The sequence below is a fragment of the Halictus rubicundus genome, chromosome 2 (genome assembly GCF_050948215.1).
Source record: "Halictus rubicundus isolate RS-2024b chromosome 2, iyHalRubi1_principal, whole genome shotgun sequence".
In the NCBI taxonomy this organism is placed as follows: domain Eukaryota; kingdom Metazoa; phylum Arthropoda; class Insecta; order Hymenoptera; family Halictidae; genus Halictus; species Halictus rubicundus.
In genome coordinates, this window is record NC_135150.1 from 5,770,153 (window position 1) to 5,791,451 (window position 21,299).

At 33.3% G+C, this 21,299-nt stretch overlaps 1 protein-coding gene and 1 long non-coding RNA gene across 7 annotated transcripts in view; one reads left to right on the top strand and one right to left on the bottom strand.

Moving 5' to 3' along the window:
* Positions 1–21,299, top strand: part of LOC143363778 (uncharacterized) — a 306,621-nt gene that overhangs the window by 207,521 nt on the left and 77,801 nt on the right. For all 6 annotated transcript variants that reach the window (XM_076804326.1, XM_076804333.1, XM_076804314.1 and 3 more), the window contains 5 exons: positions 2,378–2,507; positions 5,092–5,556; positions 7,607–7,777; positions 9,765–9,902; positions 17,804–17,909. In XM_076804326.1, the coding sequence (XP_076660441.1) occupies positions 2,378–2,507; positions 5,092–5,556; positions 7,607–7,777; positions 9,765–9,902; positions 17,804–17,909 (1,010 nt within the window). The remainder of the gene's footprint in view (positions 1–2,377; positions 2,508–5,091; positions 5,557–7,606; positions 7,778–9,764; positions 9,903–17,803; positions 17,910–21,299) is intronic.
* Positions 7,944–9,758, bottom strand: LOC143364179 (uncharacterized). The gene is made up of 2 exons (XR_013084015.1): positions 8,379–9,758; positions 7,944–8,226 (listed from the first exon to the last, which is right to left on the bottom strand). It is a non-coding gene; the product is annotated as an uncharacterized LOC143364179 (long non-coding RNA).

Consider the following 21,299-nt stretch of genomic DNA (forward strand, 5'->3'; position numbering starts at 1 on the left):
GAGAAGGATAGCGATTGAAAAAGAGGAGTCTTCGCTGGGTGTCGACGTTTCGACTCTCTGCTTCTCTTTCTTTTCCGTTCGCCGTCCTTTTTCACGTCTGAAACTTTAATCGCCTATTACACAAGTAATTATGATCGTAAATATACCGTGCTAATATAATACCGTCATACGATGGTAAAAGTTTCATAAAAAAAAAATCAACAATTATAGAAATTGCAATCTTTTGCTTCGCTTGCGTTAGCGTGAGTCCCGCCGATACCCAACCCGACTGGTCCCAAGAGGGGTCCCCCACATTGGTAGGAATAAAAATTTCACAGTTACAGTAGAGATCTTTGCGACAGTTACGGAGATAATACTGTAATAGGTTTTCTATACTTGGGGACTGTCAAGGAAATTTGAAATAGTTGGTTTGAATTGTACTAAAAATGTCTGAATTATTAACTCTATATCTGCGGAACATTGAAAGCGATTAGTTTACAGTGGTTTATAAAAATGCCGAGATTGTATTCATTCAGATTTTTAGTCAAGCGATTATTTTGGATAATTTTCTTTTTTCCTTCTCACTCTGCCCAAGATTTTAACGAGTTCTCGATGAACTAATTAAGTAAAATTCAAATTAGCTTAAATAGAAAGAAAAACTCTGGCTTGAACTACTTAGATAGTTTAAAATAGTTTGAAGATAGATCAATGCTAACTTCGATCTCTGCTAAATATTTCTGATTGTTGGAATATTATTTTAATGACGAATTATCAACCAGTTATTTTTAGCTTATCGATGTAAAGTACTTTTTTGTAGGATCTTACTTATCAAATCGCTTTCGTCTTTAGAAAGCTGTCTGTAGACTAGTGATCAGTAATTAGCTGTCCATCGCATTTCAATTATTCCAGATTAGACTTTAGATGTTATGCATTTATAACAAAAATGAGTTGATCAAAGACGAAACAGTAAAGATATTAAAAAAATTTAACAATACTGTTCTATTTAGCTCCAGTCATTTTCAATTGTTGCAAACAATTTTTATTCTGTATAAAAATGCATAGGCTACTTTAGAAACATGTGCTACAAGAGGTGGGTAAATAAAACCGAATTTTATAAAGTATTCTTAGCAGCACGATTTAGCCTGAAGTTGTGGAATATCGTTCTTGAATCTAATCAAATATTTTAAGTTGATAAGTCAAAAGTAATCCTTCGATGATGATTAAAATAATGTTCAAGAAATTCAAAGCAATGTTTAAATAACACAAAAAAATCTTTGGTACAATTCAGAGTTTGAGCTGTCTGATTTTGAAACTATTTGATCCATCAGAAAAGTTCACAACTAGTGCGAATAATAAATTCGTATCTGAACAGATAGAACATGATTATCGATATAGAAAAACAACCTTAAGCTCAAACGAGATGACTTACGGCGACTTTCTTTCTTGAAAACTGTAATATTACTAGAGATGATGTTTCATTTCGTTACTTAAATGAGCAGTTATAGACGGGAGCGTTAAAAATATTACACTAAATGTTCCATTGTATCCGTTGGCCTTCTAGCCAATTAAATCCTTGCTTTAATACACGACGATAAGAGAGAATAGACAGAAGAGAAGCGCGTTACTCTAGAACTATTAAACAGATTAAGACGATTCATGTTTCAAAATGATGATAAATGTCTGGTGTCTCGGAAGACGACACGTTTCTTAGTAGGTTTCGACGTGTGCTCCACTTGCCACTCGGCAGACTTAAGCGGTATTTGACCCTATTATACTACGTATTGCATATTAATACTAGCTATAATATTTATTAATATAGTATTTATATTATACTAATTTTAACAAGATTTTTAAGGCATAATTTGAACTATACATGCCTTCATTCTTTCAAAAAGCAAGAAAATAAATTAATTTTGTTATAACTATCATTAGCAGCATGGCGCATTCTGTATGTCTACACGAAGCAACTAATTAATATACAATTATTATTTGTTGAATAAACTAGTATTTAAAGTTACACCTACAATCAAAAATATATCGATTCAATTTTACGATCGGTGTGAATGATTAGATAATTTATATTTATACGTTTATAAAATGCTGCACGTAGAATGGAGTTTGTGAAATTAAAAATTGAGCATATCGATTAATTTATTCAGCTATAATTGTATGCTTTATAGTTTTCATTTGATTCGCAGAAGAAAGAAAGCCACAATTTCCGTCTTAGTAAAACTCTGTGACAACCATCGATATCCTTATATTGAATCTACCTCAAATCTACCTGTTTGATTTTATTGATGCACGCGATCGAAACCGTATTACCGCAAATCCCTGCTTTCTCTGAAACACTAGCTTTAGCCTTCTCTTGACCCTTTCGTTCTTGTATTTCTGATTATAGGGGATCACGCAAATCATTCAATAACTCAACATCCACACTGCTGGAGGAATCGATCATTTGCCATGACGGCCGTGTGGTTCGAAACAGCTCGTTGCGTCGGAAGAAGAGCAGGCTGCGCAAGAAGACTCTGGTAAGAACGTCTTCTCGCGTTTAACCTTTTCTCGCAGTCCAATGGAACAGCGAATTAGGTTAAAGCATATTTAACGTTTACCATTTTAGTGTAAAACTAAAATATCTGACCTGCTTATACAAGTAGTATATTTTATTTATTATCTTTACTGCGGATTTATGCATTTATGATACAAATAACTTGATGACATACAAAACTGTGAAAACATTTAAGGAAAATCTGAAAATCTTGCTTGTATTTACTTCCAGCTCAGTAAAATGACGCAAAGAGAAGTAAATGTAGCATCCTGTTGTTTTGCTATTAATTCAAACAATTTTTATTAAATATTACGAATATTTGAAAATTGGCAATACTCCTGAAAATAAATCTTCGGAATGTCGAATAAGAAATAAATGAATTTCGAAAAATCGTCTACCCTAATCGGGGTCACTCTAAGAATAGGATACAACGAATTTGTAAAATTGTTTGAATGGCGACGCATATTCGAGGGCTAAAATGTAAGCAGAGTTGTTCATGTTAGATAGGGTTCGGGTCTATTTCAATTATAGTGAATTTTATATCTGAATCTTATATTCTACCTTCTAGACCGATGGTTCTTAACCTGGGGGTGCGAAAGAAGTTTCTAAATTTTCGATGGAAAATTTATTTTTCAATAAATAAGTTATCTTGCACTAGATGTAATTTTTTAAAAATAAATAAATAGAAACATATTTTTCAGAGGAGTGCGAGAACTTATTTTTAGATTCAAGGGGGTGTGTCGATCACTGAAAAGGTTAAGAACCGCTGTTCTCTAGACATTGCAAGAAAAATAGTCGATCAAGCGCGTTCTCAGACGTATCTGCTTTCGGTAGGATAGCGTGACGTTCTACGGTCGGTGTTTCGATAGAAGAAATCCGAGCTACGCCAATAGTCGTAATAGCTATCCACCCCATCATAATTACTTTTCGAACTCATCGCATTGGAACAGTTAGGCTCTGATGTTCTTTAAATCTGTTCTTTAAAAAGGCTGTATTGATTGAATGCCATATGAGCTGGATCGGATTTCCGTCGCGGAGCATCCCTACTAATGCTTTTTCTGTACTTTTCTTTCGGATTCCTTACGGGCAAAAAGGTCTTTGTGAATTTATGCTATGTTATGTCATGTTATCTAATAAATAGAAAATTGCCCAAGATCAAATCTAAAGTTACGTATTTAGTTATATACTTTTACATTTTAGAACGAACCGTGTGTGTTGTTTTCGGTGCACAAATACTTTCAGGCCGTGTAATAATTTTTATTTATTAACATATGAACTGTAAGAATGAAGTGAACACTTATACTGGCAACACTTTATGTACTGGTTGCTTTATAGTCTCCTAAAAGAATCCTAAATTTATAGCTATTTTTCTTTAGTTTCAATTGTACAATAATAATTTAAATTGATCAGCAGGAAGTTCATCAGTCAAATATAATATAATATTCTTTTGAGATAGAAACGGAACGGAATTAACGGTTCGGAATTTTCTTTTGTTATTGAAACGGAATGTGCTGAAGTCGTTTTGGGTGTATCATAGTCGTTACAAAGCTTTTTAATAAATTTTCGACCGGTAAGTTGTTAAGTATAACACACGTTATTAAAGTTCGGAAAATGTTCAGACCTAGTTGAAAAGTGGAGAAAACTGAAGAAAAGTTTGATTTACGCAGTATTAAATATTAGTCGAAATGTCACTTTCGTACTGGCATTACAACTCATCTTTCGCTGAGTCCAGTCACTACTCTATGTTTACAACGTTACTCTATCATACGTGTCAGTAGACGTGACGCTTCTCCCATGCTTTCCTGATATAAAACTACAGAAAGTGATAGACCACGTTATACATTGAGGTTGACGTTTACGTTATATATTGTATCTCCAACAAAAATATAGGAAATAGTTGTTCGCTAATTTTGTTATTTTTTATCAAGATATAGAAGTTTCATTCAGCTTTTTAAGCACGTTCGCAACTACTGCCACACATATGTGACGCCGCAATGTCAGTTTATTAAACAAGTTGACTACCACGCGAATTTTATGCATTTCACACAATTTTCACCTATTTCATTCATAGAAACGATTAGCGTTATTAAGTAACAATTGCTAGTTACTTGATAATGAAGTTCCCGCCTTACGCTACAATCTAGTCAATTTCAACATTACTATTATTACGACAAATTATTATTATGACAAAATTAGACAATGCTGCTTACTTTTATCAACGAGCTTTATTTAAATAAAAGTTGCGTTTGTTTAACGTTACTGTTTCAAATCGGGCATTTTATCTGCGTGGGGGTACCAATTACTGTGCCCATATTAATTGTACTTATTTTTACAGCATAATGAATATTAAGAAAGTTATATATAACAACATATACATATATTAACTGATTTTAATGAGAAAAATGTAATATCTTTTCTTTAATATTCATTATGCTTTAGAAATAATATAGAAAGAATTTAGAAATTTAAAACTTTACCCTAATCGAAAACTGTAGAAAGCGGTCGTAGAAGTGTTTGGTTGCCGCTGAATCAGGTGATTTACGGTTGTGTATTTTCTGCGAACGCAGGGTCGCAAGAGCGAGTCGAGTTCAGAGGGCGTGAACGTGAACAATTCCGCCGGAAGCGACGGTAGCTCGTCGAACCAGCAACGCTCGGCCCGGAAGATGAGTGGAAGTCGTTCGATACGTACGATTTCGAGAGATTGCCACGGCCGTTTGACGATGCTGGTAAAGTCTGGATCGTTTTCGGGATGTACCGCCCACCAGCAACTCTCTGCCGAGAGGATGATAGTCAGTGACCCCACACCGCCGTTCAGGTTACCCTGCTGTACTTCGGTGGCTTCCACGTCCGAAACCGAGGGCGAGGAGCAACGTAATTGCACGCGCGGCTGCTTCCCGTACGACGATAACCTGCTCGACACCGTTCTCAGCAACAAGGGGCTGCCTAATCATCAACTGAACGTCGACAGCGACGTCGAGATGAACAGTCTAGGGAACAACTCGTTCTCCGAGCAAGCTTGGGATAATTATCAGGTAAAGATTCTGTACTGTCTCTCTCGCGTCCTATGCGAGGAAACTCTTCCGAACACGTCGGCTTATGAGAAAGTTTTCTCATCTGTAATGGCTGATCCATCGAGTACTCGTACAGGCTGCTTGGTACTGAACGTCGTTAAAAAAGAGACAGCACAGCGCAACAACCTTTCATTTTTGTCTGGGATTTAATTTTTCAATAGATGTCTTGTTGTATCAAAATGAGTTACTTTATTTGGAAAGCCAAGCTTCAAAAAGAATATCAATTTTTAAGGGGGCCGGCTGTTTTGATTTGGCCTTGACTGTTACGCTGTGCCTTTTTTTCTAGACATTTTACGTCTTAAATAAGTAAGTAATCAATTAAAAATGCATACCACCGTGTTTGTACATGTCTTTTCTACATCTGTATAGAGCCTTTTTTTCGATACGAACACTAAATCTCTCGAAATTAAGAGAATCTCTCAGCGGCAGCCATCTTGTGACGTCATACTTGCTTCAGAATTCGAATTTTCTGCCGAATATTACAAATTACTCCACGATGAGGTAGAAATTCGCAATTTGGGCTCTATACAGACGTAGATTGGACTTTTAGGAAACACAATTGACCACTTCTAAACTGCTCATTGCAATATTGAAGCGGTAGTTTGAAAAGGTTCTGACCCTTGCATACGTATATGGATTTCAAACCATGCCGGCCCCCTTAAGATTGAAGATGTCTTGTCTCAGTCTATGAACTATTCCATGAACTAGTCTGGACAACATGATCGTTTTTTAAATTATAGATTCATATTATCAGCACAGAAAAAGAGCATATACAATTATGGTTTGTTTTGCGAAAGAAGACACCTGAAATGCATTCACAGTAATAACTGTCAACTTAATTCCTATCTAACAAGTTTGAAGTAGTAACCATGGAGTCGGCAGTTTTTATGACTACAGACGTATTTCAAGTGTCTTCCTTTGAAAAATATACCATGGAAGTCTAAATATGTGTTGTGTAATGTAATACAAATATACGATCATCTAAAATGCGATAGATAAATCTACAAAATTAAATTTCTTATATTTATGGATCGATAAATTTAGCACAATTTCTCATTATTTGTTAATATTTCTTATCAATAAATGTAGGAGGAATTGTTCAAAATATTGATATTTTTGATATGCTATTAAAAATAAGTTTAGAGTTTAGAGAATTGAGAACCTTTATTTCTTCATCCCCTTCATTATTTTAAAGTTAAAAAAATCACACAAATCTCAAATTTATATCTAATTTAAAATAATTTATATAATCAAAATAAATGTAAAATATTCAATACTATTGTAATTATAGTACTATAGGAACACTAGAGGATGGTTTCATCCCTGAAACTTGAGTTGACAAAATAAATATATGTCTATTATTATTTGCTGTTCTATAAGCTTACAAAGTTTCATCCAACTGGCATTCACGATGCTTATTTGTGTAAATTTTTGTATTATTTAAACAGCGTAAAAACTAAATATATTCAAAATTTGTATGTAATTGCTTGCTATAATATTATACTCTAAAAGATTAAATATAACAAAGAAACACTATTAATGCTAGAACAACTACCAAGTTCTAAACGCGACTGATATTGTAGTGCTTCATAATAATAATAACAAGATTGATTCAGATTTCGTACTACTTTTATTACACTTAACAAATTTCACATGAAGGCATTTTTATAATTTCTAATAACTGATACAAGAAAAAATCAGAAACCAGTTGTTTTGACCGATAGTTATAATGTTGACCAGACTGCAGATTTTATGCATTTGCGACAAAACTGTGTAGTGTTAACTATATTAGATTGTAACTAGTGCATTGCTAGAAGAAAGCAATTTAATTTAATCAGCAATTTAATTTAATTTAATTTAATAAATATCTGCAGTCTAGTGTTAATTATATTAGGATAGTACGTTGCTGAATTGCTAAAATTGCTATCTTTTACGGTTGATTAAGTACTTTGTTGAATTGTTATGGTTATGAATAATTTGCTAATATTATTTGTTGATCTGTTTTTGCTAGGAGAAGTATATGAGCGAGCCATACAGCGAAGCGCCAGATGTAGAAACTGCTCGAAGATTGTTGGACTTTGGAGACGATTACCGAAACTTCCTCGATAGTCAGTCTGATTGTGCTTCCAGTATGAGCGCAGTTCCCACTAGTTCTCCACTGCCTAGAAGTCGTATACACAATGTACGTTCCATTCTCTTCTTCTTTTTCGATCAAGTGTCCGTGTTCTTTCTGTGATACTTCTGCACACGATCACACTCCTCTCCTATTTCGTAGAAAATACATTTTATAGGTACATTCACGCATAATTTTTCGCTTATTTTGTAAATAATACAGATAGATACATATTAGCACACGGTATATCTTTATTTCGTCCATACTACTAATCATACATCGTGTTGCACAATAAATTTCATTGTATCTTTGTTCGACATCGGTATTGTTGTCACACCTGAGTAGAAGTAGTGTTGTAACGGTATTCGATACTATTGTGTTAATAATTATGCCTTCCACTAGACCAGAGTTGTGTTCAGTTCCTTTTATGTTGAGGAGCATAATTGTATCTCTAATGCATATCGAAGTCGTACACGTATCAACTTAGTTGTAGTGATTTTTTGTGTTATAGTGTTCCACTTATATAAAAATAAAAATGTTTATTAAGATGTTGTTCGTACATTGCTGCGGACAGAATGTAATTCCTCTGCAGCAAATAAAGCTTTGATTCAAATGTGTTAACAAGAGAACGGTTCAATATTGATAATAAATATTGTAACAATATTGTTACCTTGTAACCTGATACCGTGTTATTACTTTGTTGCATGACCTTTTTAAACTATATTTTCATTAACAGTTTCATACAAGTAATGTGATTAGTTTATTGGTCTTCTCTTAGTTTTATTCGAATCTTGGTGCAAATATGAATTGAATGATACATTAACCTTTTAAATAAAACGATAACAGCAGTAATTTAGACAGACAACTTCTTTGATGGGATGTATTTGCTAGTTGAATTTCTCCGTCTCTTATGAAGACTTCTGTGAGGCGAATGCGTCTCTACGTTGATCATCTCTTAACGAGGGTAAACGATGTAATTACGGGCATTGCCGTCACTGTAGATGATCCTTTGTAGTCGAATACGTATGGCATGATTTGACGATGCACATAAATCACACGTCGCTGCGAATTCAACAATATTATGTTGTTTGTTATTTTCCTTTCTAAATATATTTGGAAACAATCTAAAATACTTTTTCATAATCCATTTCCAACCGAGACGCAGGATTCAACTAACATTTCCTTTTTAAGAGTCATTTCTAACAGCATCGGTAAGCTTTGACAGTATTTAAGATAGAAAACTATTTATATTTCTCTGAACACTAACACAGCAGTGAATTTTGTATTGTAAGGCCCAGTATAAATAATTTTCAAAGTAATGATGATTTACGGACGTATCGTGTAACTATGGAGCCACTTCGTTTACAGAAGATCAATTTCTTATCTTGACTTTAATACATGGTAGATAAAAATGATAACCGATTTTTAAATAGCTCGTTCATGTTCAAATACGTTCTGAACGCCACTGAAACTGGGCACGAGTCCACGGAAACATCATTAGATTCTCTGCTTGAATCCAATATTTTTCCATTAGTTGAACCCTACAACCGAGAATTTCACTGCATTTAGCGATTCCTTTAAAGCCTTAGTTTATGAACAACTTAAACATTTAAATTTTTGCTCTAACAAAAAGGTTGTGGAAAACCGAATAAAATGTCTACATTAAACATTTGATACACTTAAAAATAATTCAATGATGACCAAAGACTATTTCAGATAGTACTTTACACATTTATGGAAATGTTACGAGTCACATTTCCTAAGTCTACAAATAAGTTCAACAAAATGAACAGTAGCAGTTATATGTAAATGTCTATATTTTATCCACTTGTTTTCATGATTGGAGAAAAGGATCTTACACTATACACACAGTACAACAAAACAGTTTAAAGAATAACAATTAGGAGAGTCTAGGTTTCCATTTCATTTTTGAAGGTCTTTAATGCATGACTTCCGATTTAATGCATCACTGTCCGATACATTCAGCACTGTGCCACGTCAAAAACAATCTAAAATAGAATAAACTATTAAAAGATACGTATTGGGTATGTTACAGGAAACCATTGATAGCTCAGAGGAGAGCGAGAGCGACGTGGAGGACGTCCGGAACGTGGTGGAAAAATCACAGTCCCAATTAGCGCTCGCCGAAAACCTGTATATAAGATCGAACAGCGGAACAATGCCCGAGGATTGCGTACGTATATTCCCAGCGACGTTTCCGCTTCCGTATTTTGCGATACAGAAGGTGTCTAGCCTACTTGGTGGCGTGTTGAAAACAATTCGACAGACTTTAAGCCGTCTCTTTCGCAGAATCTACGTACGTTTGCGCGATATCGCGAAGCACCTGTTTTTTAGCCGAGAATCGCCAATCGTACGCAGCTTCCGAGGTCTGTTTAGCTGGCTTTGACTGCTTCTCTCGCTTTTATCGTTAACTATGAAATCAGTATTTTGAGTAAGCCTTCTTGATGCTGAAACGCGTTCATATAGCTTCGAATGGCCGTGGGTGTTGTGCATTGTAATAATCTAGTCCTCCTCTTCCTCCTTAACTGCTACCATGCTTCTCCAGTTTTTATTTTTTTTTACTTTGAAACGACGACGGTTGTTAGACTTGAGAAACCATTTTCTGTAAGTAAATTGCGTATATAGCGTGCTGATTTTACGAAACTGCTCGTGTTTGTGTACAGTGTAGATAAGATTGATGTATGAATTTTTAAAGATATTTTCTCGGACTGACCGGAACGATGGTGTACAACATAAATAAAAGTGCTGATATTGAACGACCGTTTACTCTAGTACTATTTAAAAATTTCAATACCCGTGTACACTCTTATTACAGGATTTTTTGTCATTCGTTTATGGATGAAAAGCATTATAAATTAATGAATATTATTTTACCGTTTGCGGCTACTTACCTGCATATATTCGAAACCGTAAGTCCATTGATGAAGATTGTAGTTATTAATATTACAACATAGGAAAGAATATACGTATCGCATTGATGAGACTGTAACGATCACTATCCGGTGCGAATTATAACTACGCCATCCATCGTTAAGTATTTACATTTCACGGTACAAGCACGCTTCGGACGGTCTGTGTGTAACAACCTTTGCTTGCATGTTTACCACTGCTTCTGTTCTTATTATGTTTTCGCAACGCGTGCCGACGCGGCACTGTCTCCAAATCACAGAGATAAACACACCAGTTGGTGTCTAGACGTCTCTAGCTTGGTACATAGGTATTTACGTGTTGCTTTCGCCGAGGTAGGTTCACTTAAAAAATTCAGCTTTTGCATGCTTGCGGGTGATGGACATATGGTTATGGTATTTAAAACATTTGCATAGTATAATTTGATATAAGAGGTTACACATTTCTAGGAACGGTAAAAATAAGACGATGTTTCAGAATTTTATTACATATAAAAGTACATTATTTCAAATTTATTTCGAATTTATAAATATTGTTATATTATTTTCTGACTTTCATTAAATATTGTTATAGTATTTTCGAATTGATAAATATTGTTAAATTATTTTCGGCTCATTAAAATGATTAGGAAAAGAACTAAATGTTTATGTAGGTAGTTTTTGTATCTTGCAATAAATGCAGACGATTTTTATGGTGCACAAAAATCCGTATTCCAGTTATTAGATATTCGAAAATATGTAATTCCAACAATTATTTTTTAAGGTTTCATTGAAATATTTCAATCAATAATGGAGATGTAGTGATTTCTGTGTGATTATTGAAAATGAGTCATTTTCAATCATTTAGTATCAGAAATATTTCCAACAACCTTTATCTGAATATATAAAGATAAAATATTATTACGTACTAGACGAATAAAGCTAATACTTGTGGTAACCGACTTTAAACCTAATTTTTCGAAAACTGGCTACCATTTGAATTAAAAGAAGCAACTTTTAGTCTTCAAATTATAAACTTTTTACGAATAAAATATAAAATATAAATATATTATTTCAGGTAACAAAAATGTTCTGTAGATAATATTAAATTATTACACTAAGTGCAACTCTAGAAAATTTAAATTAAATTATAGAATCAAGTTTCAGGTGCCATTTCCGCATAGATCGTGCAATGGTTTTTTTTACACAAAATTGTAAGGGGAAATATTTAATGAATAATTTACATTAATATATATTTTGCTTGTTTCTTGTTTACTTGCCTAGCTGTATATGATCTTTTAGGTAATGTTTAAATAAGAAATGAAACTTAAATAAGTATGAAGAATATTAAAAAGAATGTTAAATTTAATTCGTTAATGTTTGACTGGTAATAAAAATCGGAACACTAAATACGAAAGAAATGTAGATTTTAATAGGATATGTTTGAATTGCCATTGATAACTAATGTGGCTAATGCAACTTATACAAAGTATATTTTCAACCTAAAATGTAGTACATTAAATATTTTTATGTATTTCTTGTTGAACTTCATATCTTAGTATATCATATAAAGTTCTTTTTTTATTCGATTTATATTTAGCAAAAAAGGTACTATATTACGTGGTTCTTTCGTTCTCAAAATATTAAATTGAAAGATTTGAGAAAATACATCTAATCAGTTACACGCTAGGTACTTTATTACAAATTGTTTAAATTCATTATCTTCTACTGTATATTTTATCATATATTATGTACATTGACAATTGTAAATTTATTAATTATATCGAGACGTTTTGTTCAATCTCCATTATAACATGGATTTTTTTAAATGGAAATTTTATAGTAAATGTATAGAGAACAGCAGGTAACTTTAATGTTTAAAGGGCCTCCTTTTTACTTGATCTTTCATTTGAAAAATTGAAATAACTGTTTATATCACCACTTTTTCAGTTCGAGTTTTTTCTATTTACATAACAGATTTACTGATTTCAAGTAAATCTAGCGTATCTGGATATACATATAAACGACGAACATATATGATAAGTTTTTTCATAAGCTAAGAAGAAAAGCATCTTTTTCGTCTAGAATATTCAGAAAACAATATTGTTTTGAAAAAATGTCAGTAATACTTGTGTATTTCTAAATAAGTTGCTCAAGTCGAATGAGTAGAATTGAAGATGACAGAAAGTTGTTCGATAAAAAATTTAATAAGTTGTAGCCTCAATAAACTAAACCGTTCTTCAAACAGGTTTAACCCTCTTAGCGTTGACTGCAATATCAAACTTCAGCTAAACTAAATTTATGATACTAAAATTACGACGAATTTTTATGCAAAATACAAATTTTCAACAATAACTGTAATATACACGAGCTACATAGACATTTATTTCTTTTTATAATTTTAATGAGTTGAAAGTAATAGCACAGTATTTTTAAATCCTGTAAATATTTTTGCTGTTTTGCATTTGATCTGCTCATGTCTGTTAGAAATGCATAACATCTACAATCTAATAATAATATACAGGGTAAACGGTGGTACATCCGAAAAAGGGGTGGGCTTGAGTGGGTACGTGGCTTTATTTTTGAGAAAATCGAGTTTGAACATTCGGCGAAACGCGTGTGCTATTAAATAGGACTCGTCTGAAACGTCTGTTCATGACCTACCACCCAGTAAATAATTCATTTGCTTCATTTGCTTTGAATTTGCCACCAAAATTTGTCTACATTTTTGCATTTAAGTGCAAAGTTTGCAGGCGGAATTCCATACCAAATGGAAAGCAAATTGCGACCAACCCGTGGCCTTCTTATAGAGGGCAGGTCGGTCGCACTAAGAGTAAATATCGAAAAAGGTTGGAGGAAATCTTGCTGTAGGAGGCAAAAAATCATAAGTTTAAGATCTGTAAATATAACAACCTTAAAAAATAAATACAACACAAAATTATTTAATTTTGAATTCCGATTTCCCTACTACAGAAAGATTTCCTGTGATTTTGCCCGATATTTAGTCTTAGCACCACCGACCTGCCCTGTATAAGGAGGCCAAGGTTTGATCTCGATTTGCTCTGCATTTGGCATGCAATTTTGCATGCAAACGTTGCACTCAAATACCGAGCCATCTATTTCTGCATCAGGCGCGGAATTTGTCGACAAATTTTGGTGTGAAGTGATATATCATGAGTTATCAAATTGTTTGCAAATAGAGACCAAATTCTGCTTCAAGCATGCTTTTGACACCAAAATGACCGAGTTTTGTTCGCAATGTACGATTACAAACATTTATCAAGATTTGCTTGAAGCAAGTTTGGCTGGCTGGGCGGTTCGTGTTATAAATTCTAACCGCCCGATTTTCACGTGTTTTCAAAACCGATTTTCTTGAAAACAAAGCCTGACATAAACAAATTTTATTCTACATTTTCAACTTATTTTGTTATCTAGAACCGTCCCCTTGTCGGTTGTACCGACCAGTTACCGATCACCCTGCATAATAGTATATTATAATAAGATTCTAATATTATTAGAGCATTCTATTATTATTACATAGTCCAATAATGATAAAACCAAGGATTCAATCCTAATCCGTACCGGGTTCGGTTCTTAGTATCGTTGGTTAACCCATGCAACCGGGTTAGCACAAGCATAACCCGAGTACTCATGATGGCGAACAGCCATGTCTCGAAGCCAAAGTGGAGGTATTCTGCGGGTTTTTTCGCGCATGCGCGACGATTTTGGCGTCAGTGATGTAAGTTTGTCTAAAAAGAGGTAACTCGGTCACCTTGCATTATTTCGCAAAATTTCTTATGATTTGATTTTGAAAAATGAATATATGACACGTAGTATTCTTGATTTCTCAACATTTTCCATTTCTCGAGAAATGAGAAATAAGACTATATTTCTCGAAAATTCTCGAGAATTTTTAAGAAAATAAAAAAATATTGGGAAACTTATAATATTTGGAATATCGTTAATAATATTTATCGAAAGTGCAAAAACCTTTAACTCAGTGTTTATTCCTGTTCAATATGTACATAACTTTAAAAACAAGGAAAAAATAGACGCTAAATATAACCGATAAATTTATTTATTTAAAACCAAACTTGTATAAAGTGAAACATTACGCTTTTGTTATGAAATGACTTCTTAAGAAGCATAATGCGCCTAATGTAGAATCAAACAATCTACTTCTTTTTTTTTTGTAACAAAATCTGTAGCCGTAGAAAAATTTCTTTCATTTTGTGTGGATGTTGGCTTTATCGTATACAGAAAATCCAAAAGTTGCTGAAGATTGGGTGTCCTTTTGAGTGTGCATTACCTCACATCGACATGCATTCGCAACAATTATTATAAATTTTCATATTGCAAACGTGCATACGTAGGCATTGATATGCTGCCTGTAGATGTGCTTATACGTACGCGATTGATTAGTAATATGCAATTTGAGTTAACTGTGTAGCGGCTAGCGGGGCGCCGGAAGAGAAATCTTCCAGCACCAAGAAAGATTTATGGTTTGCACAGCATAAGACGCTATTTGTGAGAAAACGTCTTTAACGTTTTTGGCCACTTAGCGGACAGATGTGTCCTTGTAGTTCCTAGCGACGAACTCAATAGCGCAAGTGGACGCCATAAATTTTGGGTAGTCTAAGGGTCTCCAGCCTAGAGTGTCCCAGCGACGCGTGCCTGGTTTCTATCACCCGGGAAAGCTGGGCCCGTTGACGTAAGCCAGCAGTCACGTACCGCACTTAGCACGGGGCCCGGAAGACACCCCGCTGCATCACCAAAATTAGATTTTTAACAGCACGACACGCTCACCCTTCTCACGCACGAGAGGCGTGGAACGTGGGCGTGTTATGCAAAATGCACGGATTGGTGGAAGTTCCTCGCAAGGACTTCCACCAATCAGCCGACAAGCATTTTCGAGAATATAAGGCAGAGATTACCGACGAGGAGAGAGTCACGAAGAAGTCACAGCCGATTCTCCGCCGAGTCACTTAGAGTCGGGTCGCAGTCCGGTCGCTGTAAAAACCGCAGCCCAAGTTCAATCGCGAGTCAAGTGAATCGTGAGTTTAGTTGAACCACCTCGGACGCTCTCGCGACATCAATCTATTTGTAAATAAACGACTCAGTCACGTACGCCTGATTTTGAGCATTTATTCTAAGGCACCCGCCTTACATAATCCTGTTCCTTCAACTGAAAATTCATTTCCGAAAATATGTTATAAAATAAATGAGACTCATAAGAATTTTCCTAGATTTAAATTTCTCTAGAAATTCTCGAGAAGGAACACTAATAAGACGTGTATGTCAATCAAATAATAGTAACGTACGAAAATTTTGTAGCATGCTTGTCTTGTCGTCTCGTCTTGGACTTTTCAGGCACTTTCCCGCCGATAATAGTACTTTTGCCTTTTGCCACAATATAAATACGTTACTGGATTTGACACACATCACAGTGCAGACAAAAGGCCTGTTTTCGGCACTTCTCGTAGTTTGGTTATTAATGTATATATAGAGGAAATTTTTTTACAGACAATTATATTTACCAATATAGTTAATAATTTTAACAAAAAACAATTTTCAGAAAAAAACATTTATTTTTAAAAACTAACAAGTTTGGAACAAAATTAATAATAAATGAACCATATGTAAAATTAACAATAATAAACAAACAAATTATAATACTAGTGAATAAAATGAATAAACTTAACAAAACGCTATTCGCTATTCGAGTCATTCTCAGTACTTTGATTGCGACCCAAAATCATTGACTCTCGTGATCTTGCACATCTCGATCTATCCTTACATTCTTATTACTTTTTCAATAGTTATAAAACATATATTAAAAACAAATTAAAAATACATAAAAATGATAGATATATAATTATTGCAAAATTGTATTATGCATAAAAATGATTATTACATGATTATTATTAACAATTTCCATCCTAATACGCATGTTTTGCAAAAGAAATGTATTTCATATCGTGATATACACGAATATTGAACTTTCCCAGTAAATTCCCCACTGTAACTGTAGCGAACAAATGGCAAAATTTTTTACAACCAAATTTGTTTACAAATGTATACTTATTGTTAATTATTCACAGAAAATGAAATTTAACAATATAACATACATTTAAAAAGAAAATAACAAATTTTCCACGATAGATCCTAAAGGAAAGGTATGGACACTTTTTAAAAAGTTTATAAAATTGAGAGTCGCAAAAAGTCGCAGATAAAACTATGAAATTCTTAAACTATAATAAGTAATGTATCCGAATATGTATGAATCTCAGGATATATTTTGCCGATTTTGTTTTATGTTTATTTGAAGTTTTATATGCAATTAACAAATAAAACCACCGTTGAAAATTTGTACAAAAAATAAATCTACTTTATTAAATGTATAAAGAATGCATATTCCTTGGTAAGCACTTTTCATTACACAGAATTATTATTGCACACTCATTTACAATTAATATAATATTTTTCGATTTTTGGCACTTTAGAGAGTGCCCCCATGGCCAAATTTTTTAACAAAAAAATTCTAAATTTGGTTACTAATGCATATGTAATGGTAATTAGTCACAAAAAATTAAATTTAACAATAAAATTAATAAGTTGAAAAAAAAATTATTTTTATGCATAAAAAAAATTGTTGAATGATTTTTAAATGAATAATAATATGAATTTCCTGCTAATATGCAATTCTGCCAAAGGAAATTTTCGTGCATCGTCAAATAAAAATGTAGTGAGATGTGCCGACTTGTCCGCACTGTGCGCATGCGCGAAAAAACCCGCACAATATCTTCACTCTGTTCGGAGCGCGGGAGAAACGAAAAGATCATTGAAGAATGGCGAAGCGAGGTGGTGAGAAAACCTTTCCATTCGTGGAGAACTCGTAATGTTCCAAGCGGGTTAACCAGCTCTTTCTAGAACTTAAGAACCGTTCCCTCGTGGTTAGTATGGGCTACACTAACCTTCCTTGGTTAACCGGGTTTGGGTTAGGATTAGGTCTGGGTTAGAACCACTTTTCACGAGTGCATCTAAGAACGATATATAGTTGTTCAGTACTAGAAGGGTTAAAAATGGGCGAAAACTTTTCGATCCATCCAATGTAAATATCCGTATAATAATTTTTGAAATGGCAGTGGTTTGGTAGGTGGCGAAACTGACTTATCCCATTGTGTTTTAGACGGAAGTTGAGTACGCGTGCAGAGAAAATCTGAGGTGTCTTCACGCGCTAATGGAGTCTGTGTGCAATTCATTCCGAAGCGAAAAATACGGGAAACAAATTCGTGGTAAGTACAAGAATCAAAATGACCGTCGATCACTATCTATATCGCTGTCGTACATGACTGCTGTTTTGGTCACTGCACTCAGCGGACTCGTTTTCCTGCTTCTTTCTTAACTTTCGAAAACCAAACTCTTCGACTCCCGTCTTCGAGCACTCCTATGAAAGGAAAGATCGGAGCGAAAAATATGATATCATTGAATCTAACGTTCATCTGACATTCTTTAATAGATTAAATAAAGTTACTGTATCTCGAAACAGAGTGAACGGATTCTGAACATTCTCCACTAATACGCGCTTTATTTCACTTTGACCAAAATCCATCTCATCAATTCTTGACATTCAATTCTACGGAAAATGGCGTCTTCCAAATTGGAGAGTATATTGTACATTAAACAGACTTTACAAAGGCTTTGTTGTTTGCATGTTAACTTGTTAACCGGGTTGACGAATATTCTCGTCAGTTCTACTGACATTCTTCGATTCACTTTTACATTTCCTACTAATTGTAACTATATGCTATGCTCATTTCTATCATGTAATAATTATAAAATAATATTAATTGTATTACATAAATTACAATTAGTTCTTAAATATCTGTAATTTTAGATCTATCGATTTTCGTAAATCCGTGGCAATAAATATTTATTACTGGTTGAAAATCATTTAGAAATTATTGTACTTAAGTATATGTACAATGATCGAAAAATTTGGTAAATGGTTACAACTGCTCCTATATTTTGTATTCTTTTGTATTCTCCTATTTTTTGTAATTACCCGGTTAACAGGTTGATTAATTTCAAACAACATACGTTCCCTGATATGTTTAGGCATGGTAATTAAAGAATTGTTCACTTAGTACGTAGACCTTCAAAATCAACAATAATGAAATTGTACATATATCTCTGTTACACTTTAAAGACTGATACGTTGTGTATTAGCATATCACTTTTAATATGTCTACTTGTATTTGTTTAGAAAGATATAATTAATATTTTTTTTTTCAATTTTTTGATGTAAAGTTTTTAACGATCAACAGTTATCTATTTAATATTTACATTTTTATAAGCGCAACGGTTGTGCACTGAGATTGTCGAATTGGAATGCACACACGTTCCGGACCCCGAGGAGTTTGAGTCCTTAATATATGGTTGTAGCTTGCGCATAATAAATATACACGCAAGTGCATGTTTAAATTTGCTCGAATCGTGAATTGATCATCTGCATGCTGTGTAATGAATTTTTTTGCATATAAATGTTCACTTGACTGGAACTTTATGTCCTTGACAAAATGTTGAACGGTTGATTTGTGCAATTTGACATTATGTAAAGTGTCAAATTGATTCCGAAGTGATTTAAAGTTATAAGCTATAAAGGTTTGAACAGTGTTAAGCAGATTTATGATTTTCTTCGGAGAAAATGCAAGAACTCAGAAAATTCGCGCGAGTGAAGTGAAAATGTATGTATTATTCTTTGTATACTAAGATTTATATTACATTAATATTAAATCTCTTTTTTTTATCGCCAGACGTTTATATAGAATTTATATGGACGTTTATATTTTAATTAATACCCTTGTTATTTTTGCTTTGTTGCAACGATACTGTTACGACTGTAACGTACCTTTAGAGTATTTTCATTTTTAATTGATATTTGTATACGTTCATTGTAATTATTATATAATAAATACTGCTTTGTTGTGGCTTCATACTAATTATTCTCTTGTTTCTCTCTTTTTTTTTACCTATAGAAAGTGTTATTTAGTTTCCATGTTATTATTACTTTATCGATCCTCGTAGCATTTTAGCGCCTTCATTTATAATTTTGACAGTTATTTTGTTAAACATTCGTTATTACTTGATTCTGTTATTAAAGATTCCATTAAATTAAGGAAGAGTTGCATAATAAATCTACTATTTTCTTTCATCAATATTTTACATATGTAACAGTTATTCTTATAATTTGTGAATGGTTATAATAAAATTCAATCGATCTCGTTCAGTTTGATTTCAATAGTTATATCAATTGTTTTATTATAGTCAACGCAGAACGCTCGAATGCTATTACTTATATTTCACATCAACTTTAACGGCTTCTTTGCAACGATTGTCTGTATGCAGCATGATAATTTTTCAAAGTTGTTAGCTATGCACACCGAATTTATTTCCCCGATTACTATAGCAAGTAGACGTTAAGCGACACATAAGCACGCTAAATAATGTTATCCTAAACGCTGAATTTTTTATATACCTAATTGCAATCCGTATGAAATGGATCGAGATCGCATAGGCTGAACATTATTTCAGTCTAGAGCGTTATAATAATGTTGTACATAATAGCTGATAAACATACCGACAATGAATAAAAGAATAATCATAATACAATAAGAAATATAATAATGCTAAATAAACACGCAAATAAGAAATAAAACAATAAACGCGACATATCAAGATACGTAATTACAGCAAATAAGCATAAGTAATAAATAAACGAATAAACAATACGAATAATAAATGATGCAGCTTTATTAAACGGATCAATATACCAATATACATTTAGTTCTCACACATTTTTAATATCACTTCTTTTGTTTTGATGTCCCTCACCTTTGCAACCCTAGTGCACCATTGATATAATTTATATATCGAGGAAGTATGAATATTGTATCATTGTGTATATGTATACAAACTATTTATATTTATAGGACACCATTTCAAAGGCATGAACAGAAGCATTGTTCTAGGAAACATTATTAATTGAAGGATTAGTTGGCAATTTTTATCTTCAAAAGAATTTGTGATAGCAGTTTGATATCCTACTGCCGCCAGTGATAATTCAACATTTTATTATTATGCTTTAATATCATAATCTTCTGATGTCTTGGTATTCGGGTCAAATTAATCTATCTGTTTGTATAATGTAAAACATTATGAATGGCACTTTTGAATCAAATTAATTCGACCGGTGTCATTATTTCTCACGATGTCAAAGTGAATTGGTTTAATACTTGAAGGAAAAATATTTTTAATGCAGCTTTTCTTATTATTCAACTCTTTTATATGATTCCAGAAATCACTCGCAGATATTTATCCACCACTCTCATCTTACTAATATCTGCGTGATCTTCTGTTCAGAAATCTAATCTGAAACATATTAGTAAATATGGTGACCAAAAATATTTTAAAATAAAGGTTGAATTACTTCACATCTTAGATGTTAATTTATAGTCTTTTAAACACATAATTGCGAATAGATATAGTTTCCTTCTAGATGTACGTGAACATTTTCGAAAAAACTTGGCAGTCTGTGGGTTCAAGAAGAAAGGACTATAACGTGAGAATCATGATAGTAGTGCACGCTGCAATAAAACGAAAATCTGTTGGAAACTATCACGTTG